At 48.1% G+C, this 19732-nt stretch overlaps 7 protein-coding genes across 7 annotated transcripts; 5 read left to right on the top strand and 2 right to left on the bottom strand.

The window, feature by feature from the left end:
• Positions 1–149: 149 nt before the first annotated feature.
• H6S33_012003 (uncharacterized protein) lies at positions 150–3800 on the bottom strand (the record flags this gene model as incomplete). The annotated part of the gene is made up of 1 exon (XM_044843367.1): positions 150–3800. One exon carries the CDS (start codon positions 3798–3800, stop codon positions 150–152), a length of 3651 nt encoding a protein of 1216 aa, XP_044695671.1.
• Positions 3801–5577: 1777 nt separating this feature from the next.
• On the top strand, positions 5578–7943 carry H6S33_012002 (uncharacterized protein; the record flags this gene model as incomplete). Its single annotated transcript, XM_044843366.1, has 2 exons — positions 5578–6174; positions 6474–7943. 2 exons carry the CDS (start codon positions 5578–5580, stop codon positions 7941–7943), a joined length of 2067 nt encoding a protein of 688 aa, XP_044695670.1.
• A 1093-nt stretch (positions 7944–9036) lies between these two features.
• On the top strand, positions 9037–10018 carry H6S33_012001 (uncharacterized protein; the record flags this gene model as incomplete). The annotated part of the gene is made up of 2 exons (XM_044843365.1): positions 9037–9229; positions 9300–10018. The coding sequence occupies 2 exons, from the start codon at positions 9037–9039 to the stop codon at positions 10016–10018; spliced, it is 912 nt and encodes a 303-aa protein (XP_044695669.1).
• Positions 10019–10358: 340 nt separating this feature from the next.
• Positions 10359–10951, top strand: H6S33_012000 (uncharacterized protein; the record flags this gene model as incomplete). Its single annotated transcript, XM_044843364.1, has 4 exons — positions 10359–10361; positions 10482–10539; positions 10612–10821; positions 10926–10951. The coding sequence occupies 4 exons, from the start codon at positions 10359–10361 to the stop codon at positions 10949–10951; spliced, it is 297 nt and encodes a 98-aa protein (XP_044695668.1).
• Positions 10952–11702: 751 nt separating this feature from the next.
• H6S33_011999 (uncharacterized protein) lies at positions 11703–12529 on the top strand (the record flags this gene model as incomplete). Its single annotated transcript, XM_044843362.1, has 2 exons — positions 11703–11966; positions 12020–12529. The coding sequence occupies 2 exons, from the start codon at positions 11703–11705 to the stop codon at positions 12527–12529; spliced, it is 774 nt and encodes a 257-aa protein (XP_044695667.1).
• A 498-nt stretch (positions 12530–13027) lies between these two features.
• Positions 13028–16464, top strand: H6S33_011998 (uncharacterized protein; the record flags this gene model as incomplete). The annotated part of the gene is made up of 5 exons (XM_044843361.1): positions 13028–13425; positions 13476–13564; positions 13627–13803; positions 13879–14476; positions 14592–16464. The coding sequence occupies 5 exons, from the start codon at positions 13028–13030 to the stop codon at positions 16462–16464; spliced, it is 3135 nt and encodes a 1044-aa protein (XP_044695666.1).
• Positions 16465–17809: 1345 nt separating this feature from the next.
• H6S33_011997 (uncharacterized protein) lies at positions 17810–18870 on the bottom strand (the record flags this gene model as incomplete). The annotated part of the gene is made up of 2 exons (XM_044843360.1): positions 17810–18403; positions 18487–18870. The coding sequence occupies 2 exons, from the start codon at positions 18868–18870 to the stop codon at positions 17810–17812; spliced, it is 978 nt and encodes a 325-aa protein (XP_044695665.1).
• Between the last annotated feature and the right edge of the window lie 862 nt (positions 18871–19732).

The raw sequence follows: 19732 nt of genomic DNA, 5'->3' as shown, positions 1-19732 counted from the left end.
ATACCCAAAACAAAAGAAAGTGATAAACAAAAACAAAAACAGGTATAATAACACCCTTTCCGAACGCCCCCCACAAAGCAAATAAACCAAATACAAATGAAAAACGACAAAAGGAATTCCCAACATCCAGATCCATTACCCGGCCAAGTTCAAATCCAAAGGATCCATCTAATAGCCCCAATAGTTCCTCTAAAAACACCTCTGAAGATATTCAACACGACTACAACTAGCCATACCCACCACATCACTCCCAGAACTACCCACTCTAATAGTACGTAGCCCCCCCTTCTTATCCATCTCAACTGCCGCCGTTTCCTCCTAGCCATCGCAGCAACCTGATCATTGATCCCCTTAACAGCCAATGTACATGTTGTTGTCATTTCCTCGTTCAACTCGTCAGCTGATTCAGCGACATTCGTCAAACTCGGCACTAATTTGGTTTCAATATCGTCCCTGATACGATCAATTAATTTTCGCAGATCCGAAACTGTGCTATCTGCGAAGGATCTCGCTTTGCACACAAATACTTGTTCTGCGGCGCTAATATCCCGTGATACAGCAACAGAGGAAAGCATATGTTCCTTTGCAGTAGCAACGATAGTGGCCGTGCCCACATCCCGTGCCCGTTTCGTGGTGATGCCACGTGCAAAGATGCCCGAACGGGTCAGGTGAGCCTTTGCCATCATAAGCTCCTTGCGTGTCGCGAACACTGGTTCTTCCACGCTTTCTGGAGTGCCGTTGCGGCCGGGGATGTCATCCGTTGCGAGAACTGGTGGTTTGGGTAGTGTCTTGATGGCTTCAAGTGCTATTGATCTGAAACGATCGATTGGGGGCATGCGTCTTCTATCGCTTGCTTGGAAGATGACTGATCCTACTGGGGATGCATCTCTTGAGAACTCTTGAGCCGGTGGTGATAATCTGGAAGGTCTTGAAGTTCGGTCGTCATCGGTATCCACGTCTGATGTTGCAAAGTCATCCTGCATAAGTCTAGACTTGCTTGCCCATTTCGCGAGAATGGGAGAAGAAGGAATACCAGGCGATGCTATACTGGGCATCGCACTCAGAGAAAATGAACTTTTATATTTGGTCGTCGTCCTTGTGGGCTTCCTCGTATCTGGAACTTCAAGCGAGGATCTCCCCCATGGTCTCCCAGACCTCCTTCCTTCGTCTTCCGGTTCCGATGCTGAAATTGTATTTTCCCTGGACAGGCGAAATCTATCGTCGTCACTCCTGGAGCCAACACTTTCTGCAAATATGGAGCCTGTAGGGCTAGGTTGTGCCGATCCGCCCGGGTCTCGTTTGAAGATAAAGTGGTCAACTTTTGTGCCCACCTCATTTCGGATCTTTTCAACACGGCCCTTTAGACGATTTTTTCTGCTTTCCTTCTCTTTGTCTTTGAGGGTTCCTTTGTGCACTGGACCGTCTATATCCAAACTTTCCCTGCGCCGATCTAGACTGCCCTCTCGTGCTTTCACGAGTGCCTCCTGGCCCCTCTCCAAGAGCTTTTTGGCCGGGCTTGTCTTTCTTTTCTCTTCTTTCCCGCCCTCATCTTCTTTCTTCTTGGCCCTCCCCCTTCCATCAGTGTCATACCCTTCATCCCTGACCTTGATTCTTGGTGGGCTTAAAGAAATTGCAATGCTTGGTACAACAACCTCAGCAAAGTCGACACTTTTCCTCCCTGCTACAGACAGTGCTGTGATGTTCCCATATCTCTCTAATGAACTCTTGCTACCCCCAAGTGTAGTCGGTAGGCTCATTCCCGTCATTGTTGCCGCCATCCTTGAATGATCTTGTTTCCTTGGATCTCCATTCCTCCCAGTAGTAGAGTCATACTCCTCATCTGCAGAATAAGTCCTTACAATAGGATCCTGCATCCTTCCTCCCATTTCTGCCATCCATTCCAGCTCTTCCTGCTCTTGCCGTCTCCGCCGTTCATCGGCATCTAAGATATATGTATCGCCCCGTTTCTTTTTCGCCTTTTTCTTGCTATGTTTCCCACCGGTTATGATGTCTCCTAGCTTTCGACGGCGACGATGGTGTTTTCGTTTTGCCTTAGCGTCAATCTCAGGCCCAGATGTGTCGACCTCCAAGTCTGAATATTCCGAAGTATAATCGACCTCACTCTCACTACTATGTCCACTTTCATCAGATGAACTGGGCGGGTTTGAATACGCAAGGTCCTCACTCCCATCGCGATGGGATCCAAGTTGTAGTAATGAACGATGGAACTCTCCAGATTGTTTCGGCTTTCTCTTACTGTCTTTTTTAGTAGGACCGTCTACACCCTCATCCTCTAAGTTCCGCAAACTCCGCTTCTTAAGAGTGAGCTCGAATGAGCCTCTATGCTTCTTATGCTCCTTCTCGAGTAAGCTCTTGAGACTCGTATGGCTCTCACTGCCTTTAACTTGTTCTTTACGTATTTTCTCTGCTCTTTCATCACTCCTTTGCATCTCCTCCCGCCGCAATCGATCCGCTTCTTCGATCCAATAGAACTCTGCGAGCAATTCTTGCGGAGTTATAACCCAATCTAACCGTGACCTTTTCGTTTTTGTAACACTCATACTTGGCTGCGGCGGAGGCGGTAGTCTCGGTGGTCTCACGTGTCCAGCCTCCATCGAGTCGTGAACGGCCACCGCTACATCCTCAACCCACTGACCAACCGCACCCGGATCTTCCCATGAAGAAAGATCTAGTTGAATCCGTTCTCGGTTCCTAATTCTTTTATTTCTTATTGACATGAGAGGGTTATAGACTCTTCCGGTGCTCAAGCCCACGCTACCGTACCTTGCCGAGCCTGTTTGTGGACTATCAGTGGACGGATAGATTTCTAGTAGTCTCTTGTAGAGATCTGAGAGTTCTAGTTGTCGCTTCGCCTTTAAAGTCCGCTGGATTGTAGCTTCGGTGAATTTATATTGTCTTTGTAGTTCGCGAAGCTCCTGCTGTTCCTGCAAACCTCGTTGTTTTTGCAACTGCTGATATGGGAAACCTGATGGTAAAGGCGATAGCGGGCTAGGATAACTTTGTCGCGGATTCATTGGCCCTGGTGCAGGTGGGGGTGAGGATGAAGGATTTAAAGGTGACAATCTTCGGGAACCATTTCCAGAACTGTGGCCGCCGATTGAGACGGAGCGCCGTGTATCTATACTGCTGGTCATTAAGAACCCACGATTCGGAGAAACTGCACGGTCTTTCCCATGGATATTTCCTTGATGTATTGGCTGTTCAAACATTGTCGAAGACGCGCTGAGCCACCGATCCCTCCCATCACCTACACCGTTACCAATTTCAGGAGCCCACATATTGTTAGAAGTATTCCTGTGTTGTGCCGCTATTCTGCTGGACTCAACCTTCCGAGTAGCCCCACTCGCTAAAGCAAGTGAGACTATTCTCGCTGTATCGCTATCTTCCGTCACTATCTCTTCGTTCGCCTGTGCCATCGATTCCCTATAGCCTCTCATTGACGGCTCCGGACTGGATATTCCAGTTCCTAATCTCCGATGTCCATAGCCTCCCTGAAACTCCCTCGCATCTTTATGTGTCTCCCGTTCACCCCCATCATTCGCGGTAGAAGTATCGAGAAGGAATCCGCCTGCTTTCCGAGATTTTGTAGGTTTCCTTCCGAGTGAGAAAGCGCTCGATATGGTTCTACTCCGTGACGATGATCCAGGGGATGCTCTTAGGGGAGATGTGTGGGAGTTTGCGAGCGTGGAGGAGGAGGGTTGATGTTGTACTTGCGAAGGGGCCAGGGTGGACTCAGTTGACGGGAGGGAGGGCGTTCGTCGCGTGTATGGGATGGCCATTTGGATTGGTAGATCTTGTAGGGGTGAGGACAGAGTGTTAGTATATTGAGGGGGGTGGGGGGCAGAATATGGGTGAGAATAACTTCGAGGCTAGCTTACCAGGCACCTTGGAGACACCTTCTCACAGTTCCTTCCTTCTCCCTTTGTTGAGATCCCTTTCTCCGGTGTTGTATGTATATGTGTGGTAGGTAAATAGATTTGAAGGATGGTTTGAATATTATTGTATTCGCTTTCTCAACTTCACCGTAAGAGGTATGTACCTAGCTCTCCGTGTCTGTGATCCCCCGGGCTTGTGTCCATGTCTGTCCGGTCTGGTGATGATCGGTAGCATTAAGCCGCGCTTCATCTACGCCCAGCCCAAGTGTTCACGCAACGTTCAAGCCTTTCTTGGCGCCAAGTAACGCTTGTCCGCTTGCATGTGAGAGATGACCCAGATGCCATGTCTAGCCCGGCGCCCCTCAGACCTAACCCTGTGGAGCAACCGTCGTGCATGAGTGATCTCCCGTGATCAACCAAGGTTTCCAAAACCTCGGGTTTCCGGGTACTTAACGACTTACGATATACACATACACAGCTAGCTAGAGCTCAAACAATGTTCTTATGTTTATTATGCAGATGTGAAGTGTTTAGCTACTTAGTATGCACTACTCTTATACACGCGTATGAAACATTCAAGAAACATCAATGCGCGGGAGATTGCTAACAATACAGCAGAGCCCTAGCACCGGAGGGCAAATCTAACTCAACGGACACTCCCGAAAGCGGGGTGTTGCAAACCCAAGCCGTTATAATTCTTCACTTTCTTACATTACTCTCTTGATTATTAACAACGCTCTTTAGCATCTAAACCAAGGTCAGTCCAGCGGTCCGTGTTTAGCTATCAGTTGAAAGGCTTCAGCTATAGCACTCATAGAGCAAGTCTGAGCCACAGAAACCTTACAAGACTGATTTGCAGCTACATGCGTGCATATAAGTACAAATATCTAAATCTAACGGTTAACCACAGTCTTGTGCTAAATACATATAGATACACCACTGGATTGTACCATGGCTACTGTGGTCCGCGAAGCATTGATTCGCCTCGAGGAAGCTTAAGGCATTAAGGTCGATGAGGTTAGCATATTTGAGGCAAACCCTCTTGCTCGCCTCGAACTCCTCGAGGTTTAGGTAATCATAGTGTTAGTGGCATATATTCAGCACTCAAAGGCATGGACTATACGAGGCAGAGAAACCTTGAGACACATTCCTCTACTTGCCTCGAGTAGCCTCGTGAATCACACTAACTATGGCTAATCACCTCAACTTGGACATATTTAGGATTCGAATTCATCTTCAAATATACGACAGATATAAGTAGGTGATTTATACAAACTCACCTGTAGCTTTCAAGTCAGGGTTTGATAGCACACTCACTCGCGGGGATGGCATAGGGATTCTAAGCCCACCGTAAAGAGAGGGGTACCTCCGGTTATCCGTTACATGTAAGCTGGACCTACGGCCATAATGGTTCATCATCGTACGCGTAACATGAGCCTACTACCACACGTATCGTCACTCGGGGATCGATACATGTATGTATCCACTAACGCACTACATGTATACATCCTACCGGTATGTACACGGCTACATAAATAATTTGTAGGTTTTGCCCTAGAGCGACTGTTTTATTCCCCCACATAACCCTAAACTGTCTCGTGTTTATCGGTTAAGGTCCACACATTTGCAGCTCGTCCTCACCCACCCCACTTCTCTACACATTTCAAACGTGACTTCAGGAATGGCTTCAAAACAGCATACCTCTGGCAGCATCCCCAAGGAGCCGGCCTTAATTCCACCAAATCATGAAGACGCAGATGATTTGCATACACTCGAATCAAAATCTTTCGGAGAGTTTTCGATAGATACCTGGGATGACATCCTCGACTACGTAGAGTCACCTAGCGATCTATACTCACTGGCTCTGACCTCCCGAACCCTTTATAATCTGGCGCTCCCCCATCTCTACAAAGCAATTTCTATTCGTTCGCCGCACTTCGCACATGAGGCTACAACCAACGAAAAGCTCATCCCCATCGACCACCTATTACCAATCTCTCCGTCCCCCGTCGACATCCCAAATAAAATTGAATTTGAACCACCGTCTGCGAAAAGACGCAGAATCGAACCTCCCGGCGCTCATCATGATCGTTGTGAGCCATCTTCAACGATGGCCATGTATCAAAAGCCGCATCTTCTCCGTTACGTGAGGAAGCTAAGGGTTGAGAAATGGGAAGCTCAGAGAGTAGTCTTCACCTCCGACCCTCTCCCTCGATTTAAAAAGGGATTCAATGTGTATGAGGCTGGGGAATTTGGCCCCGAGGGAGTTAAAGACCTTGTGTGGAGGCCGGAGGGGTGTTTGACCTACCACTCGTTAAGTGAAACTCTCGTTGATCTGTTAAAAAGCATGCCAATGCTCGAGAAATTTAGGTATACAAAATCTCCACCCTATCTCTTTTGTTTGGTCCAACTGGCCGAAAATTTAGAACAAAGCTAATAATTTACCACGCCCTGCTATTTCAATTTTTAAATACATATAGCTACAATCCTCAACGCTATAACACTCTTTATTGTGGATCCGATATCACTATACGTCAAAAAAAGGTTTCATGTCATCTAAGCCTTAATCTCGCGCAGGGTATGAAGGCATCATTACTAGATGCCCTGAAAAACATGCCAAACTTAACTAGTTTGACAATTAACTTTGAGGATTGGGACCCTTTTGACCCTGGCAACTACGGTCCTAGCCAAGCCGTTGAATCCAGCAGTGAATACAAGCCCCATCTACATGGTCTGGTTGGTTTCAAGAATCTGGAGGAACTTGTCGTATTAGGAATTATGATTGGAGACAGGTTAGACGAAATAGAACGCGTCGTCAAAGATTGTCTCCTCTCTAATAAGCCTGGAAGGAGATTGAAACGGATAGAAATGAGAGCCCATACTGGATGGTGGGACTTTTTAGAAAATGAGCAAGTCCCATTTGGTGCACCTGAACTTCTGTCCAGTGTCAGTGATATGTGGGATACATGTTTTCCACGTTCGGAAGAGTTCAGAAGGAGGGTCCGCAGGTTGGGTCTTGTGGACATAAACGTCATTCTCGAGTTTGGTCCAACAAAATGGCAATTTAACTATGATAAAACGAGCCCTTACCCCTACTGGGAGAACATCACCGCCTTAGACTTACAAGGGCTCTGTACAACATATACCTTTGAAGCTATCGATATATTAGCAGAAAAATTCAGGTTGCGTCAACCGCAACACTTAAAGGTTTTCGTGGTTGAATGTGGGATCGGTTATTTAAACGAATTCCTCGATCATTGTCGTGGGCTGAAAGAACTATATGTTCTTGATCCTGATAGAACGGACTCATCATCAATATCTGATAGAATCGATATTGGGGGCATCCATAAGGTTTTTGACACTATATCTAAGCGTCACTTACTTACACTTGAGGTTTTAGTAGTGGAAGAAGTCATTTGCGCACCCCGATCAGGCGGCACAAGTGAAGATATTAATTCAATTGAGGGGTGGAAAGAGCGTGGAGGGAAGTTGCGTGAACTCGCCGTTAATGTCTGGGGTCCCTGGGAAGAAATTAGTCAGTTTTTGTCAGCTTTCCAGAACTTGAAAGCATTGCGCCTGTTTAGTCGCAGATGCAATAAAGAAATCGCTGAAAGGAGTTTTCCATGGCCAATCTTCGGATCAACTTTCGGCATTCATCTTGGCCACCTTTACGATGTCCAGACTACTGCAGTTGCAGTAATGGTAGCAAATACCTGGGGGCGAGATTTTATAAGTGGAAAGGCCGGTATGGGACCGTTGATTCCCGAGGGACACAGATGGATCTGGATTGGAGATTGCACTCGTCCCTGGAAATGGCACACTCACGATACGGAAAAGTACGCTGGATGGATGGATTTTGAGTCGCAACTGTGGTTCAAATACTTCGATCGCGATAGTTCACGCGCCAATTGGAGAGCATGGGAGGAGGAGGTGAAGATGTCGAAGGTCTTAAGGCAGGATGGTATCTTAATACACAGCAGTGCGGAATCTGAGGTGAGGTGGAAGGGATGCTGTGACGGCTGCTCTGCAAGATTGGACGACGCTTAAGAGGATTCTGGGGAAATATGAAAGGATAGCATAGAATCTCTGATTTAGGAGTCAATAAATTCGTTCGTTTTACACTATTCATATCTTCTGTCGGTCTACTAGGGTACGGGAATACAAGGATGGGCAACTACATGTAGAGATGTGAATACTGCATAGTGCTGTATACATACATGTACTTAATCAATTCAATATTGGAGTACTACAGCATTATTACCAATACTCGTTTGGTAGGAGCCGGCACTACTCCTAACCATGCATGGGCCCTTCATTGGTACTGATTATACCCAATTTAAGAAAGCGGTATTACCACGGCAGAATTGATTACAGCAGCCTGGTCTTGGGGGTTGAATATCTATGGGGGTCACAGCCACAGCTGGATCCGGCCTACTATCAGTATTCGTACCCGGCACGGAGATGCTTCATTATGTAATGCCCGTTTATCAAATTATTCTTTTGAGCTAGAGCTACACGTCTATTTGATACCCCCTTGTACATAGGATACATGTATGAGGACGTGTAGCAGTACATCCAGTACCCGGGACCCTTAAGCTTATGTAGGTACGGTATAAGAGATGAGCACAAGGCGTACTCAGGTAATGTTACTAAGCTATCATTATTGATATCATCATCCTCAGCGTCAATATCATGATGAATCATCGTACTGACCGCTACCGGTACGGCTACTACCATTATTGGTATTTCCATATCCAACCCCCTCCCCTTCTCTATTATATGCACATGAGAAACCCCGAGACTCCATATTGTGCAGCATGTCCTATCAGCCGGCTCAACTCATATATTACCACACTGTTTAAGGTTTTTATACTGAGATCAAACTTGCATGTATCACTATCACATACCAAATTCCTTAATATCTCACGGCTACGAGTAGGAATTTATATTTGATGACATGATGGGACTTAATAATTAAATGACTGGGGGTGGTGCTCGTGGATAGGTGTCTAGATGATGTAATGGCTCGGGACAGGTTTCTCTTTGGTGTTTGCATGCATGTACATAAATCTCAAAGCTTAGTACCGATACTTCATAAACATTACAACACAAATAGCAAGAGGATACCAGAACTACCACCATGTATTTCAACGGCTTTATTTACTCTCTCTCCGTCACGGCCCTGGCTACAGCTGTAACCTTCCAGCAGGATAAAAGCAACAGCCCCACTGTTGATTTTGTACCAAATGTACTTGTTCAAAGAAATGTCTTTAATCTGACTTCACCGCCTATGGAATGTAGCAGTGATTGTGATGGTGCCTATAAGAGGGCATGTAAGTATTTCTTACAATAAAGCGTTCTGTGCCAGTACATACGAGGCTAATATCTTGCTGCCATCATTAGTTACTTGTGGTTTGGGAGAAGATATTGTTCTTAACAGGGCCTCTAATGCAGCCTTTGATCCACAATGCCTGTGTAATAGTGGCGGATTCCTGCAAGACGCTCCGGGGTGCATCCAATGTTTGTTTGAACATCCAGATAAAGATATTACCCACCGCTCAATGTTACTGGCGATGATTGAGGCGTGTGTGGATGAATATAATGTTATCCCTTGTCCTAGATACTGTGCTCCTATCCCTTCCCTAATTACTTACTGCGACGGAATCGATGGAGCTCACAAAGCTGGCGCTCCCCCGCCCGACCCTAGATATCTCCCTCCGCCTATAGGCATAGCCGGGGTAGATAACGATACCTTCCCGTGCATATGCCGTGAAGGATATAAGAATATGGTCGATACATGCTTCAACTGTGTTAAGAAATGGGAAATAAATAGAGCCCTTAAGTGGCAGGGAACTACAAAGCAATGTGCACCCCCAAAGTCAAAGACTTCGCAGCGGCCTACAACTTCTCAGGGGCCACGGGCAACAAAAACGCAAAGACCTCCGGCTTCTGGTATTGCACAAGGAGACATTTCGGGTGTTTTGAAGGACTCTACTAGGACCAACGCTCCAAGTCAATTGGCGGTAGAAGCTAGTGGGGGGAAGTATGCTTCTGTCGTTCCGGGTTTCCTGTTATTTTCCTGGTTAGTGGGGGTTTTTGTTGCTGCTTTGATTCTGATTTAAGATGATTGTTTCTTTATTACATTGGTGCATGTAATAATGTGTCCTATTCCTCATAAGTTTGTAGTAATCCAGCGATAATAAACCTTACCCAAAATGAACTTTTAATAAAACTCAATCTTATCTATCTGATAACAAGAATTTTGGGGTTGAACCCTGACTGTGTGTCTTGGCGCAAACCGTCACACCACACCACCATCTCCCCACCTACGCCGCAAGTTTACTCTCTCAGCCTAGCGAAAGCGAGGAAATACGACCAACGACCAACGACAACGCAACCTACTACGCGCTTCGTTCCTCACGACACAAGTTTTCACGAACGAACCGGATATAGTCAGTAATCATGGTACGTCGCTATCTCTTCCAGCGTCGACGGAGGGTATCTGGAGGAGGAGGAGAAGGAGGCGGAGAGGGGGCTTTGTGGCGATGTGTGGCGATAGATAGCTGATGGAGACTCGCAATATAGGCCCCAGCAGCTGCCCAAGGAGGAAAGAAGCAGAAGAAGAAGTGGTCCAAGGGAAAGGGTACATTCACAGCTCACTTTCCGGAAATACTATCTTGAACGAACACTAAATGAATCGCCCACCGAAAAATAGTTAAGGACAAGGCCCAGCACGCCGTCGTTGCCGACAAGACCATCCAGGACAGACTCAATAAGGATGTGCAGACATACCGTCTGATCACTGTCGCCGTTCTCGTCGACCGTTTGAAGATCAACGGATCATTGGCCAGGAAGGCTCTCGCCGACTTGGAGGAGAAGGGCGTGATCAAGAAGGTTGTCGGTCACTCCAAGTTGTCAATCTACAGTGAGTTCCTCTTGCGGTCCCTTGCTTTTGCGGATTATGGCATATGGAGGCAGAATATCCGGGAGATGGTTAACCGGGCGGACATTTGCTAACGATGACAATAGCCCGTGCTGTCGCCGCGGCCGAATAAGTAGGATAATAACGAGGATGGGTCCAATAAAAGTAAAATAAATTTCAATTTTTTTTTCGGGTTGCGTTTCTTGTTCCGTACTATTTCAATGGGATTTCTGGATCGGTGTCAGGTTCGACAAGATCAACACAAACAAGTTATGCGTACAAGTTCGTTCATGGGTATCTGGAATGGTATGGGGAACTTGGAACCTGTGACTCGAAGTTTGCAGTTTACAACTGTCTGGGATTTGTGATTTAAGAAAGCTTCAGGCTCGCGTCTGGGTCTACGTCAAATAGTGAATGGTGATGGGTGTTAGGGGGCCGCCTTACTTTCCCTTACTTTGAAGAATATCCGTGATCATAGCTTTTATTGTCTTCTTGCCCCTAATTATGCTGGTTTTTCTGATGTCTGATGAGTTCCCAATTTTGTGGTTTCAACGAGGTTGTGGTGTTCACACCCCTGACTTTTTAATATATTGGCGGCATCCCGAGGCCGGCCATCCGTTTCGTGGTCGCATTCGTGATTTAGATTGGCCCGAACACCGCGTTCCTTGAATACTTTGAGCTTGAAGCTTGAGATAGATTATTTTTAGTAAGGGAGACAGACATCTCCCCATAATTCAAGCTCTAACCCCGGAGAGACCCGTTGTATCGAATCCAGTTAAACCCGTGTGCCTCATCTGAACATCTGTCCTCATAGAACTCACCTCTCTTCCACAAAGTCGGGTCTCAACAGGTAAACACACCTCATCCACAATCAATCTGCAAATATGGTATCCGAAGACCCTGCAATTCGTAACCGTAAACCGCTACCTACCGATACCACCGCTGGCATGCCTGGCGTTGGAGGCTCTACCAAGCGAAAGATTAAGTCTGAGGTCCAAAGCGGAATCTCATTCCTCGATGTCCTTCGCGTTATCTCCGGAATTATAGTACTTAGCGGTGTCATGAGTTGGTTCGTGACCGACGGCGAGAGCTTGACATGGGGTTATAAGCCAGCTGCTTTGAGATGGAACAATGTCAAGATGATGTTTGTAAGTTCTCTTATTCCTTCGGTCTGAACATTATAGGTACTAACTCAGTACAGCGCACTCCCCTAAATCTCACTGATGCCGAGCTCGCGCGTTATGATGGCAAAGACCCCAAACTCCCAATCTATGTTGCTGTCAACGGAAGCGTCTTCGATGTCACCGCGAACCCGGCTACCTATGGCCCTGGCGGCGGGTACCATTTTTTCTCTGGACGTGACGCGGCACGTGCTTTCGTGTCTGGCTGTTTCCGCGAGGATTTGACTTGGGATATGCGTGGACTCGAGGAGATGTACATTAAGGGTGCTGAGCTCGAGACCGACCTGGCTGAGAAGGCTGAAATTGAAAGGCTCGAGGCGGGTGGCTCCATGGCAGGCAGGGCGAGATATCTCACAAGAAGAAGGGAGAAAAGACGAGTCGATGCTTGGGAAAAAGTCGTCAAGTCGATTGCCCATTGGGATCAGTTCTTTAGGAACCACGACAAGTATTTCTATGTTGGAATCGTCACACATCCAGATATAAGCGGAGAGCCGATCAGAGAGCTCTGCCAGAAACAGAAGAAGCCTTAGACGATGGTCAGAGAAGAACACATTGTGGCCAATAGCGTATGGTTAAGGTTGTGTTCCTCTATTATGTTTTCTTCTTTAGGATTTGCTATGATAACGGGTTTTAATAAAATCTGGCACTTGAATGGAATTTGAGATTGCTTTTGAGACAAGAGATGTTTGATCTACTAATATTATGCTTCTTGCAAAATGAAAACCTGGAATTCTGAGCCTGCAGCTTCTGGCAAGGGTCCTTATCAAATGAGACATTTCACCTGAACGTGATAAATATCAGATTAATCCTCTCCTCGTAGACATTCCCATAATTATTATACCACTCGCTGAAAGGTTCAAAATGCTAGTAATTCGGGATGTGCCGCAATCATATATCGTCGCTCCAATGTAGATTAGACAAATTGCAGGGTTTCACAAACTGATAACCCCGCAATTAGCTGCTGAAAAGCACACAGTTACCCTTAGATCTACGCAAGCTCCCTATACGTCTTAAATCTCCGAAGAATCATGGCAGAAGCTATCGGGATTGCAGCCAGTCTCATCGGTATCATCCAGCTCGCAGGACTGACAGTATCGATCAGCTATAGCTACATTAGTGGTGTCAAGAGAGCTCCACAAGACCTCCGGGACCTCACCAACGAGCTCCAGGCTCTCAGCAATGTGATAGTTACACTAAAAGTACACACAGACGAGAATAGCGAAACCCCCGGCTCGGTCCTGCATATGTTGGAAAAGCCGCTGGAGACTTGTGCGAGGGAGCTGGAAGAGCTGCTGGAGAAGCTGAAGATGAAGGGGATTATCGACCGGCTAAAATGGCCATTGAGAGAGAAGGAGACTGCGCAATGGGTGGAGAGGATCGAGAGACACAAGATCTTCTTTATTTTTGCGTTGAATACGGACCAAATGTGAGGTTTACCGGCCGTGGTTAGAGGAAGCTTAGCTGACCGATAAATAGATTGGTATCTCGAGAGATTAAGACATATGTGCAAGAAGAGTCTGTAGCTCAGAGGCGATGGAGAGAAAGAGATGAATCTGTTAGATTAGGTAACTATAGCTTTCCCATATCAGATACACAGAATTCGGGACTAATAGCCATTGACCTTTAGCTGAGAAGCGCAAGAAGATTCTTTACTGGTTATATGAGGATAGCTTTGATACAAAGCACCTTGAAGTTAGTAATCTGAGGCAGAAAAACACGGGTCAGTGGTTTTTGAAAGCGCCCGAATTCCGACAATGGTACGAAGCAGAGTTACCTTCTTCACTGCTTTGGGGCTACGGTATCCGTATGTTGACCTTTCTCCCTTAAGATTGCTCAGTATTCTCGTTACCGGACACGCTGACCTGACCTTTGTCAACAGCGGGGGCAGGGAAAACATTCATAAGCTCTGCTGTGATCAATTATATCGAATGCGAATCAACGACAGAGAATTATGGGCTGGCATATATCTACTTCGACTACCAGGAGCAAAACCAACAAAAACCTACCCTTATTATTGCTAGCCTACTCAAGCAACTTGCAACTCAGATCTCATATCTACCCACAGAAATCGAGACTCTCCATCGAAGACTGGAGCGGCAAGATAAGAGACCCAATATTATGGAGTTGTATGACGCTCTTTTGGCAGTATCTAGGCTATTCAACCGTGTGTTCTTTGTTTTTGACGCACTCGATGAATGTCACCCAGAACGTCAACGCAAGGAGCTGCTCCCTCTTTTTCATCGTATGGCAAAAGACTCAGACCAGATTCATCTGTTTCTTACTAGCCGTCAATATCCAGAGGATATCCAAGACTCTTTTTGTGACACAGCAAAAATTGAAATCTCGGCCCAAGATGAAGACGTCGAAATGTATATTCTGGAGAAAATCGACGAGAATCCACGGGCAAGACGACTCGTAAATCAAGGCAGATGCAGGGACAGAATCGTCACTGAACTCGCAGAGTGCGCAAAAGGAATGTGAGTACCCAACTGCCTTTATTAAACTGCTGTAGGCTTTTGCTCGTTCACTACTGCTTGGCTGAGCTCTTGTAGGTTCTTGCTGATCCAGGACTACTTTAATGAGCTGCTGTAGGTTCTTGCTTGTCCGTTTCCATATCAATTATCTTTGCCAGCAAACCACAACAAGAGGATTATTGGCCGAACTTGATAAGATCAGAAGCTCTTCTTCTGGAGAGAGGCCGTTGGATCCTACTTATGACAGAGCTATGCAGCACGTTCGCAAACAAGCCAAAAGTTGCGAGGTTTTGGCAATAAAAGTCCTTTCCTGGCTGGTAAAAGCCAGGCGGACGCTTACAGTTGAGGACATCAGGGTGGCCGTATCCATAGAGCCAGGCTTATATGAGCTTGATCAGTTCGATTTGCCAGACTGCACAACTTTGCTAGATGTTTGCGCCGGTCTGATTGTGGTCGATCAGAGCAATTCTATCAAACTTGCGCACTATACTGTTCATGAATACCTCCTAAAGAAACTAATCATTCCAGACAACGCAGACTTTATGGTAGCCATGGCATGCACTACATTTCTTTCTTTCGATATGTTTTCCAATTCTAAATATCTTACCCCGGAGATCAATTCGCACCCTTTCTTTTGTTATGCTGTCGAAAATCTGTCCGTTCACCTGCACGAGGTTTGCGAGGACTTGACAACGGACATGGTTATGGATTTTCTTGGGAGGCCAGGCTCCATCTACTGTTATTGGAACTCCTTCTTCAAATTGGACAGCAAAACCGAAAGGTTTGACTTTGCGGGAAGAAAAAGGCCTTTGCACATAGCTTGTGCAATTGGACACGTTACGGCTGCCCGATTACTACTGGAAAATGGCGCTGATATTTCGGCGAGAGACTTCAACGGACGGACAGCACTATTTCTTGCAGTATTCCGGGGTCATGAATCAGTAGTCAAGCTTCTACTCGATCAAGGGGCAGATCCATCTATCGCTGATATGAACGGCAAAACACCATTACACATGGCCGCGGCAGGAGGACATGCGAATATAGCTCTGTTATTATTGCAGAGCGGAGCATATTTCTCAAAAACGGACTTTGAAGGCTCGGCCTTGTACCTAGCGATCTCTGAAGGTTCCGAGTCCGTGACCCAGTTGATGATTGAGAATGGGGACGATTTCAAATCCGCAGGAAATCTGGCAATCAATACAGCAGTTTCTAGGGGGCACGAGAGGATTGTTTGTCTGCTAATAGAGAAGGGGGCTGACATCTCCACTCCAGACCATAGAGGAGAGGTGCCACTACATCTAGCGGCATCCAGGGGGCATGAGGGCATCGTTAGGCTTCTACTCGAGCGCGGGGCTGATATCAACGCACGAAGCATGCTTGCCTGGTCACCGTTGTTTTATGCCGCGTATGCTGGAAGGGAAAATGTAGTCCGGTTGCTGATACAGCATGGAGCGGATGTCACGGCCTCCACCCGCTATGGATGGACCGCATTCCACCGGGCAGCCCTTGCCGGAAAGCCTGCAACGTTACGAGCTCTGATAGAGAACGGGGCTGACGTTCTAGCGCCAGTCAACGGCGGGAACACGGCTCTCCACATCGCAGTTTCCGAAGGCTACGCGAATGAGAACACAGTTCGAGTATTACTGGAGAAGGGCGCGGACATCAACGCCCGAGACAAAGACGGGAAAACACCATTGCACACAGCGGCATATGCTGGAAACCGGGGTGTATTCAGAGTGCTCCTGGAGAACGGTGCAGATATCGAGGCACGTGATAGCCTCGGCCAGTCACCGCTACATGTTGCGGCGTTAGAGGGGCATGAGGAGGTAGTGCGGATGCTACTCGAGAAGGGGGCCGATGCGTCGGCGAGGAAGAAGGACGGGAAGAGCGTTCATGATTGTGCGTCGAGGAGAGGGAGACTTCCGGTTGTAGTACTGATAGAGAAGGCGCTGGGTATGACGGCACTCGACTCAAGGTCGAAGACGGTATAGATTCTTATTGTTTTAGGCGCTGTTTAGTGTCCTGTCTGTATATTAGCACACAGCTCTGCGTGTTTCAAACCCAATGTGCCCATGCGTGTACTATCTTAGATGCGTATGTGCTGCGTTCTATAGAGAGTGGATTGGATAATGGGTGATTGCTCGCCAGTGTTTTGGGAACTAGAAGCACAAATGAATTCGCGTCATTGATAGAATGCATTCGTCCTCTGATCATGAGGAGTCGGCATAAATGAATCGTCGATGCTCATGGTTTCGGCCTGTGAAGTTGGCCGCTTTTGACAAGTGCCGTGATTATCGATATGTCAAGAGACTCTATTGAATTACCGCCTCGAGTCGGAGAGGAAGTAAGCAGCGAAGCTCATGCTGTGGGGAGTCGACGGGGGCGTGGTGAAACTGATCGGTGATGCTGATTATATGATGGTGCTAGCTAGTACTATGTAATGATGGTGCTGGTGCTGGCGCTGGCGCTGATAAAGAGACGATCTATTCGATAGTTACATGTAGTCAGCTACCTGCTTCGAGCCGAATAACCAAACTTACTTTACTCCCTTAGCAGACAATGTTAGCTAACTCCCAACTCATAGAAAACTTCAGCTGCTCACTCCTAAGGCTGTCTATAGGCGTGGCGGTTTAATTCGGAATCTCGAGATAGAATTCTTGGCTAGCCATGGTATGTGCAGAAATGGGCAAGTAAGTGAACGGGGTACGTTTGTGTAAAATGCGTCATGGGATCTCACTCGATATGGTTACCCTATGTTCACACTACCCTTCCTTATCTCACTTACTATATGCCATATCTTCGTGGAATATAAACTTAACATCTATCGTGTATAGCCACAACTAGACACGCCCGGCGGATGAACTTTCAAAGGATACTTGCGTGGTGGAGTACGGTGGTCTTAATCTATGGCGGGGCAGCAGCTTGGATATGGATATGGAGAGTGACTACCAATTGACTCTCACTGGTAGAGGATTCCTGTATTCTGATGGGCGTTATCGTTTCTAGTGCTGGCGGTGAATTGCCCCCTTGTGAAGTTGGGTCATAGGGTGTCACTCGGGGCGCTGGATTCTTCTTTAGTAGCAGGGAATGACACATGCTGGATTGATACCCCGCCGAGCAGTTATAGAAATACATCTATCTACCTAATTAAGCCAAACCAAGTCAAGGCAAAGAAGATATCCTAGCCAAGCCTGCTTATAAGGACCCGGAAATTACTACATCTGGAGCCTTACCCAAGTCACCGCAAGAAAAGAGAAGAAGCTCTACACTTCCCTCATTACAACAAGAGAAAAGAGAGAAACAAAAGGAGAAGAAAAAAAAACTAGCCTAAACCCCCTACTCCTTCCCCAACACCGCCTCCAACGCCTCCACCTCCGCCAACCCCTTCCTCACCACCACCCCATCAAACTCACCCCCCACCACCTCCCCCCTCGCATTCAGCCGCAGGCCCCGCGAAGCCTCGATATGCCTCCTCGTCATCTGCTCAATATAGCGCTTCCTCTCCTCCTCCGGCGTCAGCGTCACCCCCACCACGCCCCCCTCCTCACCCTCCACCTCCATCTTCGACGCCTGCGCCTGCGCCCGGAACGCCTCATACTTCGGCCGCAGCGCGCCCGCCAGCTGCCGTATCAGGTCGACCTGCGAGACGGCAAACGCCGCCGCGTCCTTCGTGGGCGTGAGGAACGCGAACGGGTTCTCGCCGCTCGACGCAGACACGAGCTGCCGCAGCTGCGCGAGCGTCTGCTCGTTGGCCGCTACCTCCTTGCGCAGCGTCTGGTTGAGCGCGTGCGATGCGAGCAGCGTCTGCCGGAGCGTGCGCAGGCGCGTCTGCGCTTCTTGCGCGGGGGGGGCGGGCTTTGGCGCGGCGCTGTCCTGCTCGGGTGCGGGGGCGGGGGTGGTGGACGCTGGAAGGGTCTTGAATTCTAGGTTCTATTCTCGCTCTCCCGTATCAGCGCCAGTCCTCCTGTTGCACCTCCGGTGCGCCCGCGGGGGGGGGGGGGGGGGGGGAATACCTTGTGATGCGCCAGCCTCACCCACGGCACCAGGTCCTCCGGGACCGTGAGGATGTTGCGCAGCACATAGATCTCGAACCTGTCGAAGCTCCTATCGACGGCGCTCTCGAGGAGGGTCTCGAGGGAGTGGACGCCCTTCTCGAGCTCCTCGGTCTCGGCGTCGCTGTAGAGCTCGGTGCCATCGCTGTTTGTGTCGCGGATTGTGCCGGGCGGGGGGGCGAAGCCGAGGCTGGAGGGCGCGGAGGTGAGGAGGTAGGTCTCGACGGCGGCGACGGAGTGGTAGAGGAGCTCGTTGGTGGTGTTGATGATGTCGTCGATGATGGTGAGGGGCGTGCAGCGGAGGTGCTCGGTGAGGAGCGCGGTGCAGGCGGAGGAGGAGGCCATGGGCGCGGTAGAACGCAGTATGGGCGCGGTAGAACACAGTATGGGCGCAGTCTAAGGTCAATTGATCAATGTCGCGCGGTCTCAGATGTATGCAGTCGTGGGGATGTGGAGTACTCAGCGCAGTCGATGGCGGTTGCGGTTTCGGTTGCGGTCTTGCAGTCACTGTCGCATGGAGGTCGTGTCTAAGGTAATCATGTATGTAATGCGATGTAGTTGCTGTTGGGGGTCGCTGCAGATCATTGCGCCGGCGAGTGACACATTGATGGCTTTGCACATTCCTATTATCAGAAGAGAATTTGCCAATGTCAATGCTATTGCTTTTGTGCTTTTTCCTAGATACATGCAGTTTTTTGTTTCTTCTGCGTGTTTTGCATATTGTAGAGTGTCGATGGTATCATGTGCGGTTGTTGATTGGATCACTGGCCACTGGCCCAGTTGGCGTGTGCTTGCCGCATGTGGGAGGAGAGTGCTGAGCTGTGACAAGAGAGGGCGTAGGTAACTGAGGGAGGTATTTGTTACAAGTAGTACTATGTAGTGATCGCGGGATATTACTGACGATTGCTCATATGCATACAGACCTTAAGACTACATGCTCACTCACCCCCGCGGATGTGCCCAGCGTAGAGTACCTACCTTACGCAAACACTCAATCTGAACTCGAACTCATGTCAAATAATGGCACTCGCCCCTTGCTGAAACCCCTTCTCTTCTTCTTCCTCCTCCTCCTCCTCCTCCTCCTCCTCACTCTATTACTACTGTTGCTACCGGCCTTTCCCGTTGTACCCCCGTTTCATACAAGTCCCTTCTGACCAGCCCAACAGCAAACAACCTAGCAGTAGTTGGTAGCAGTACTCGAATAGCC

Source organism: Morchella sextelata (assembly GCF_020137385.1).
Source record: "Morchella sextelata strain SCLS chromosome Unknown scls_7, whole genome shotgun sequence".
Classification (NCBI taxonomy): domain Eukaryota; kingdom Fungi; phylum Ascomycota; class Pezizomycetes; order Pezizales; family Morchellaceae; genus Morchella; species Morchella sextelata.
The sequence above is the reverse complement of the archived record's forward strand: the minus strand, read 5'-3'. Positions and strand labels throughout refer to the sequence as shown.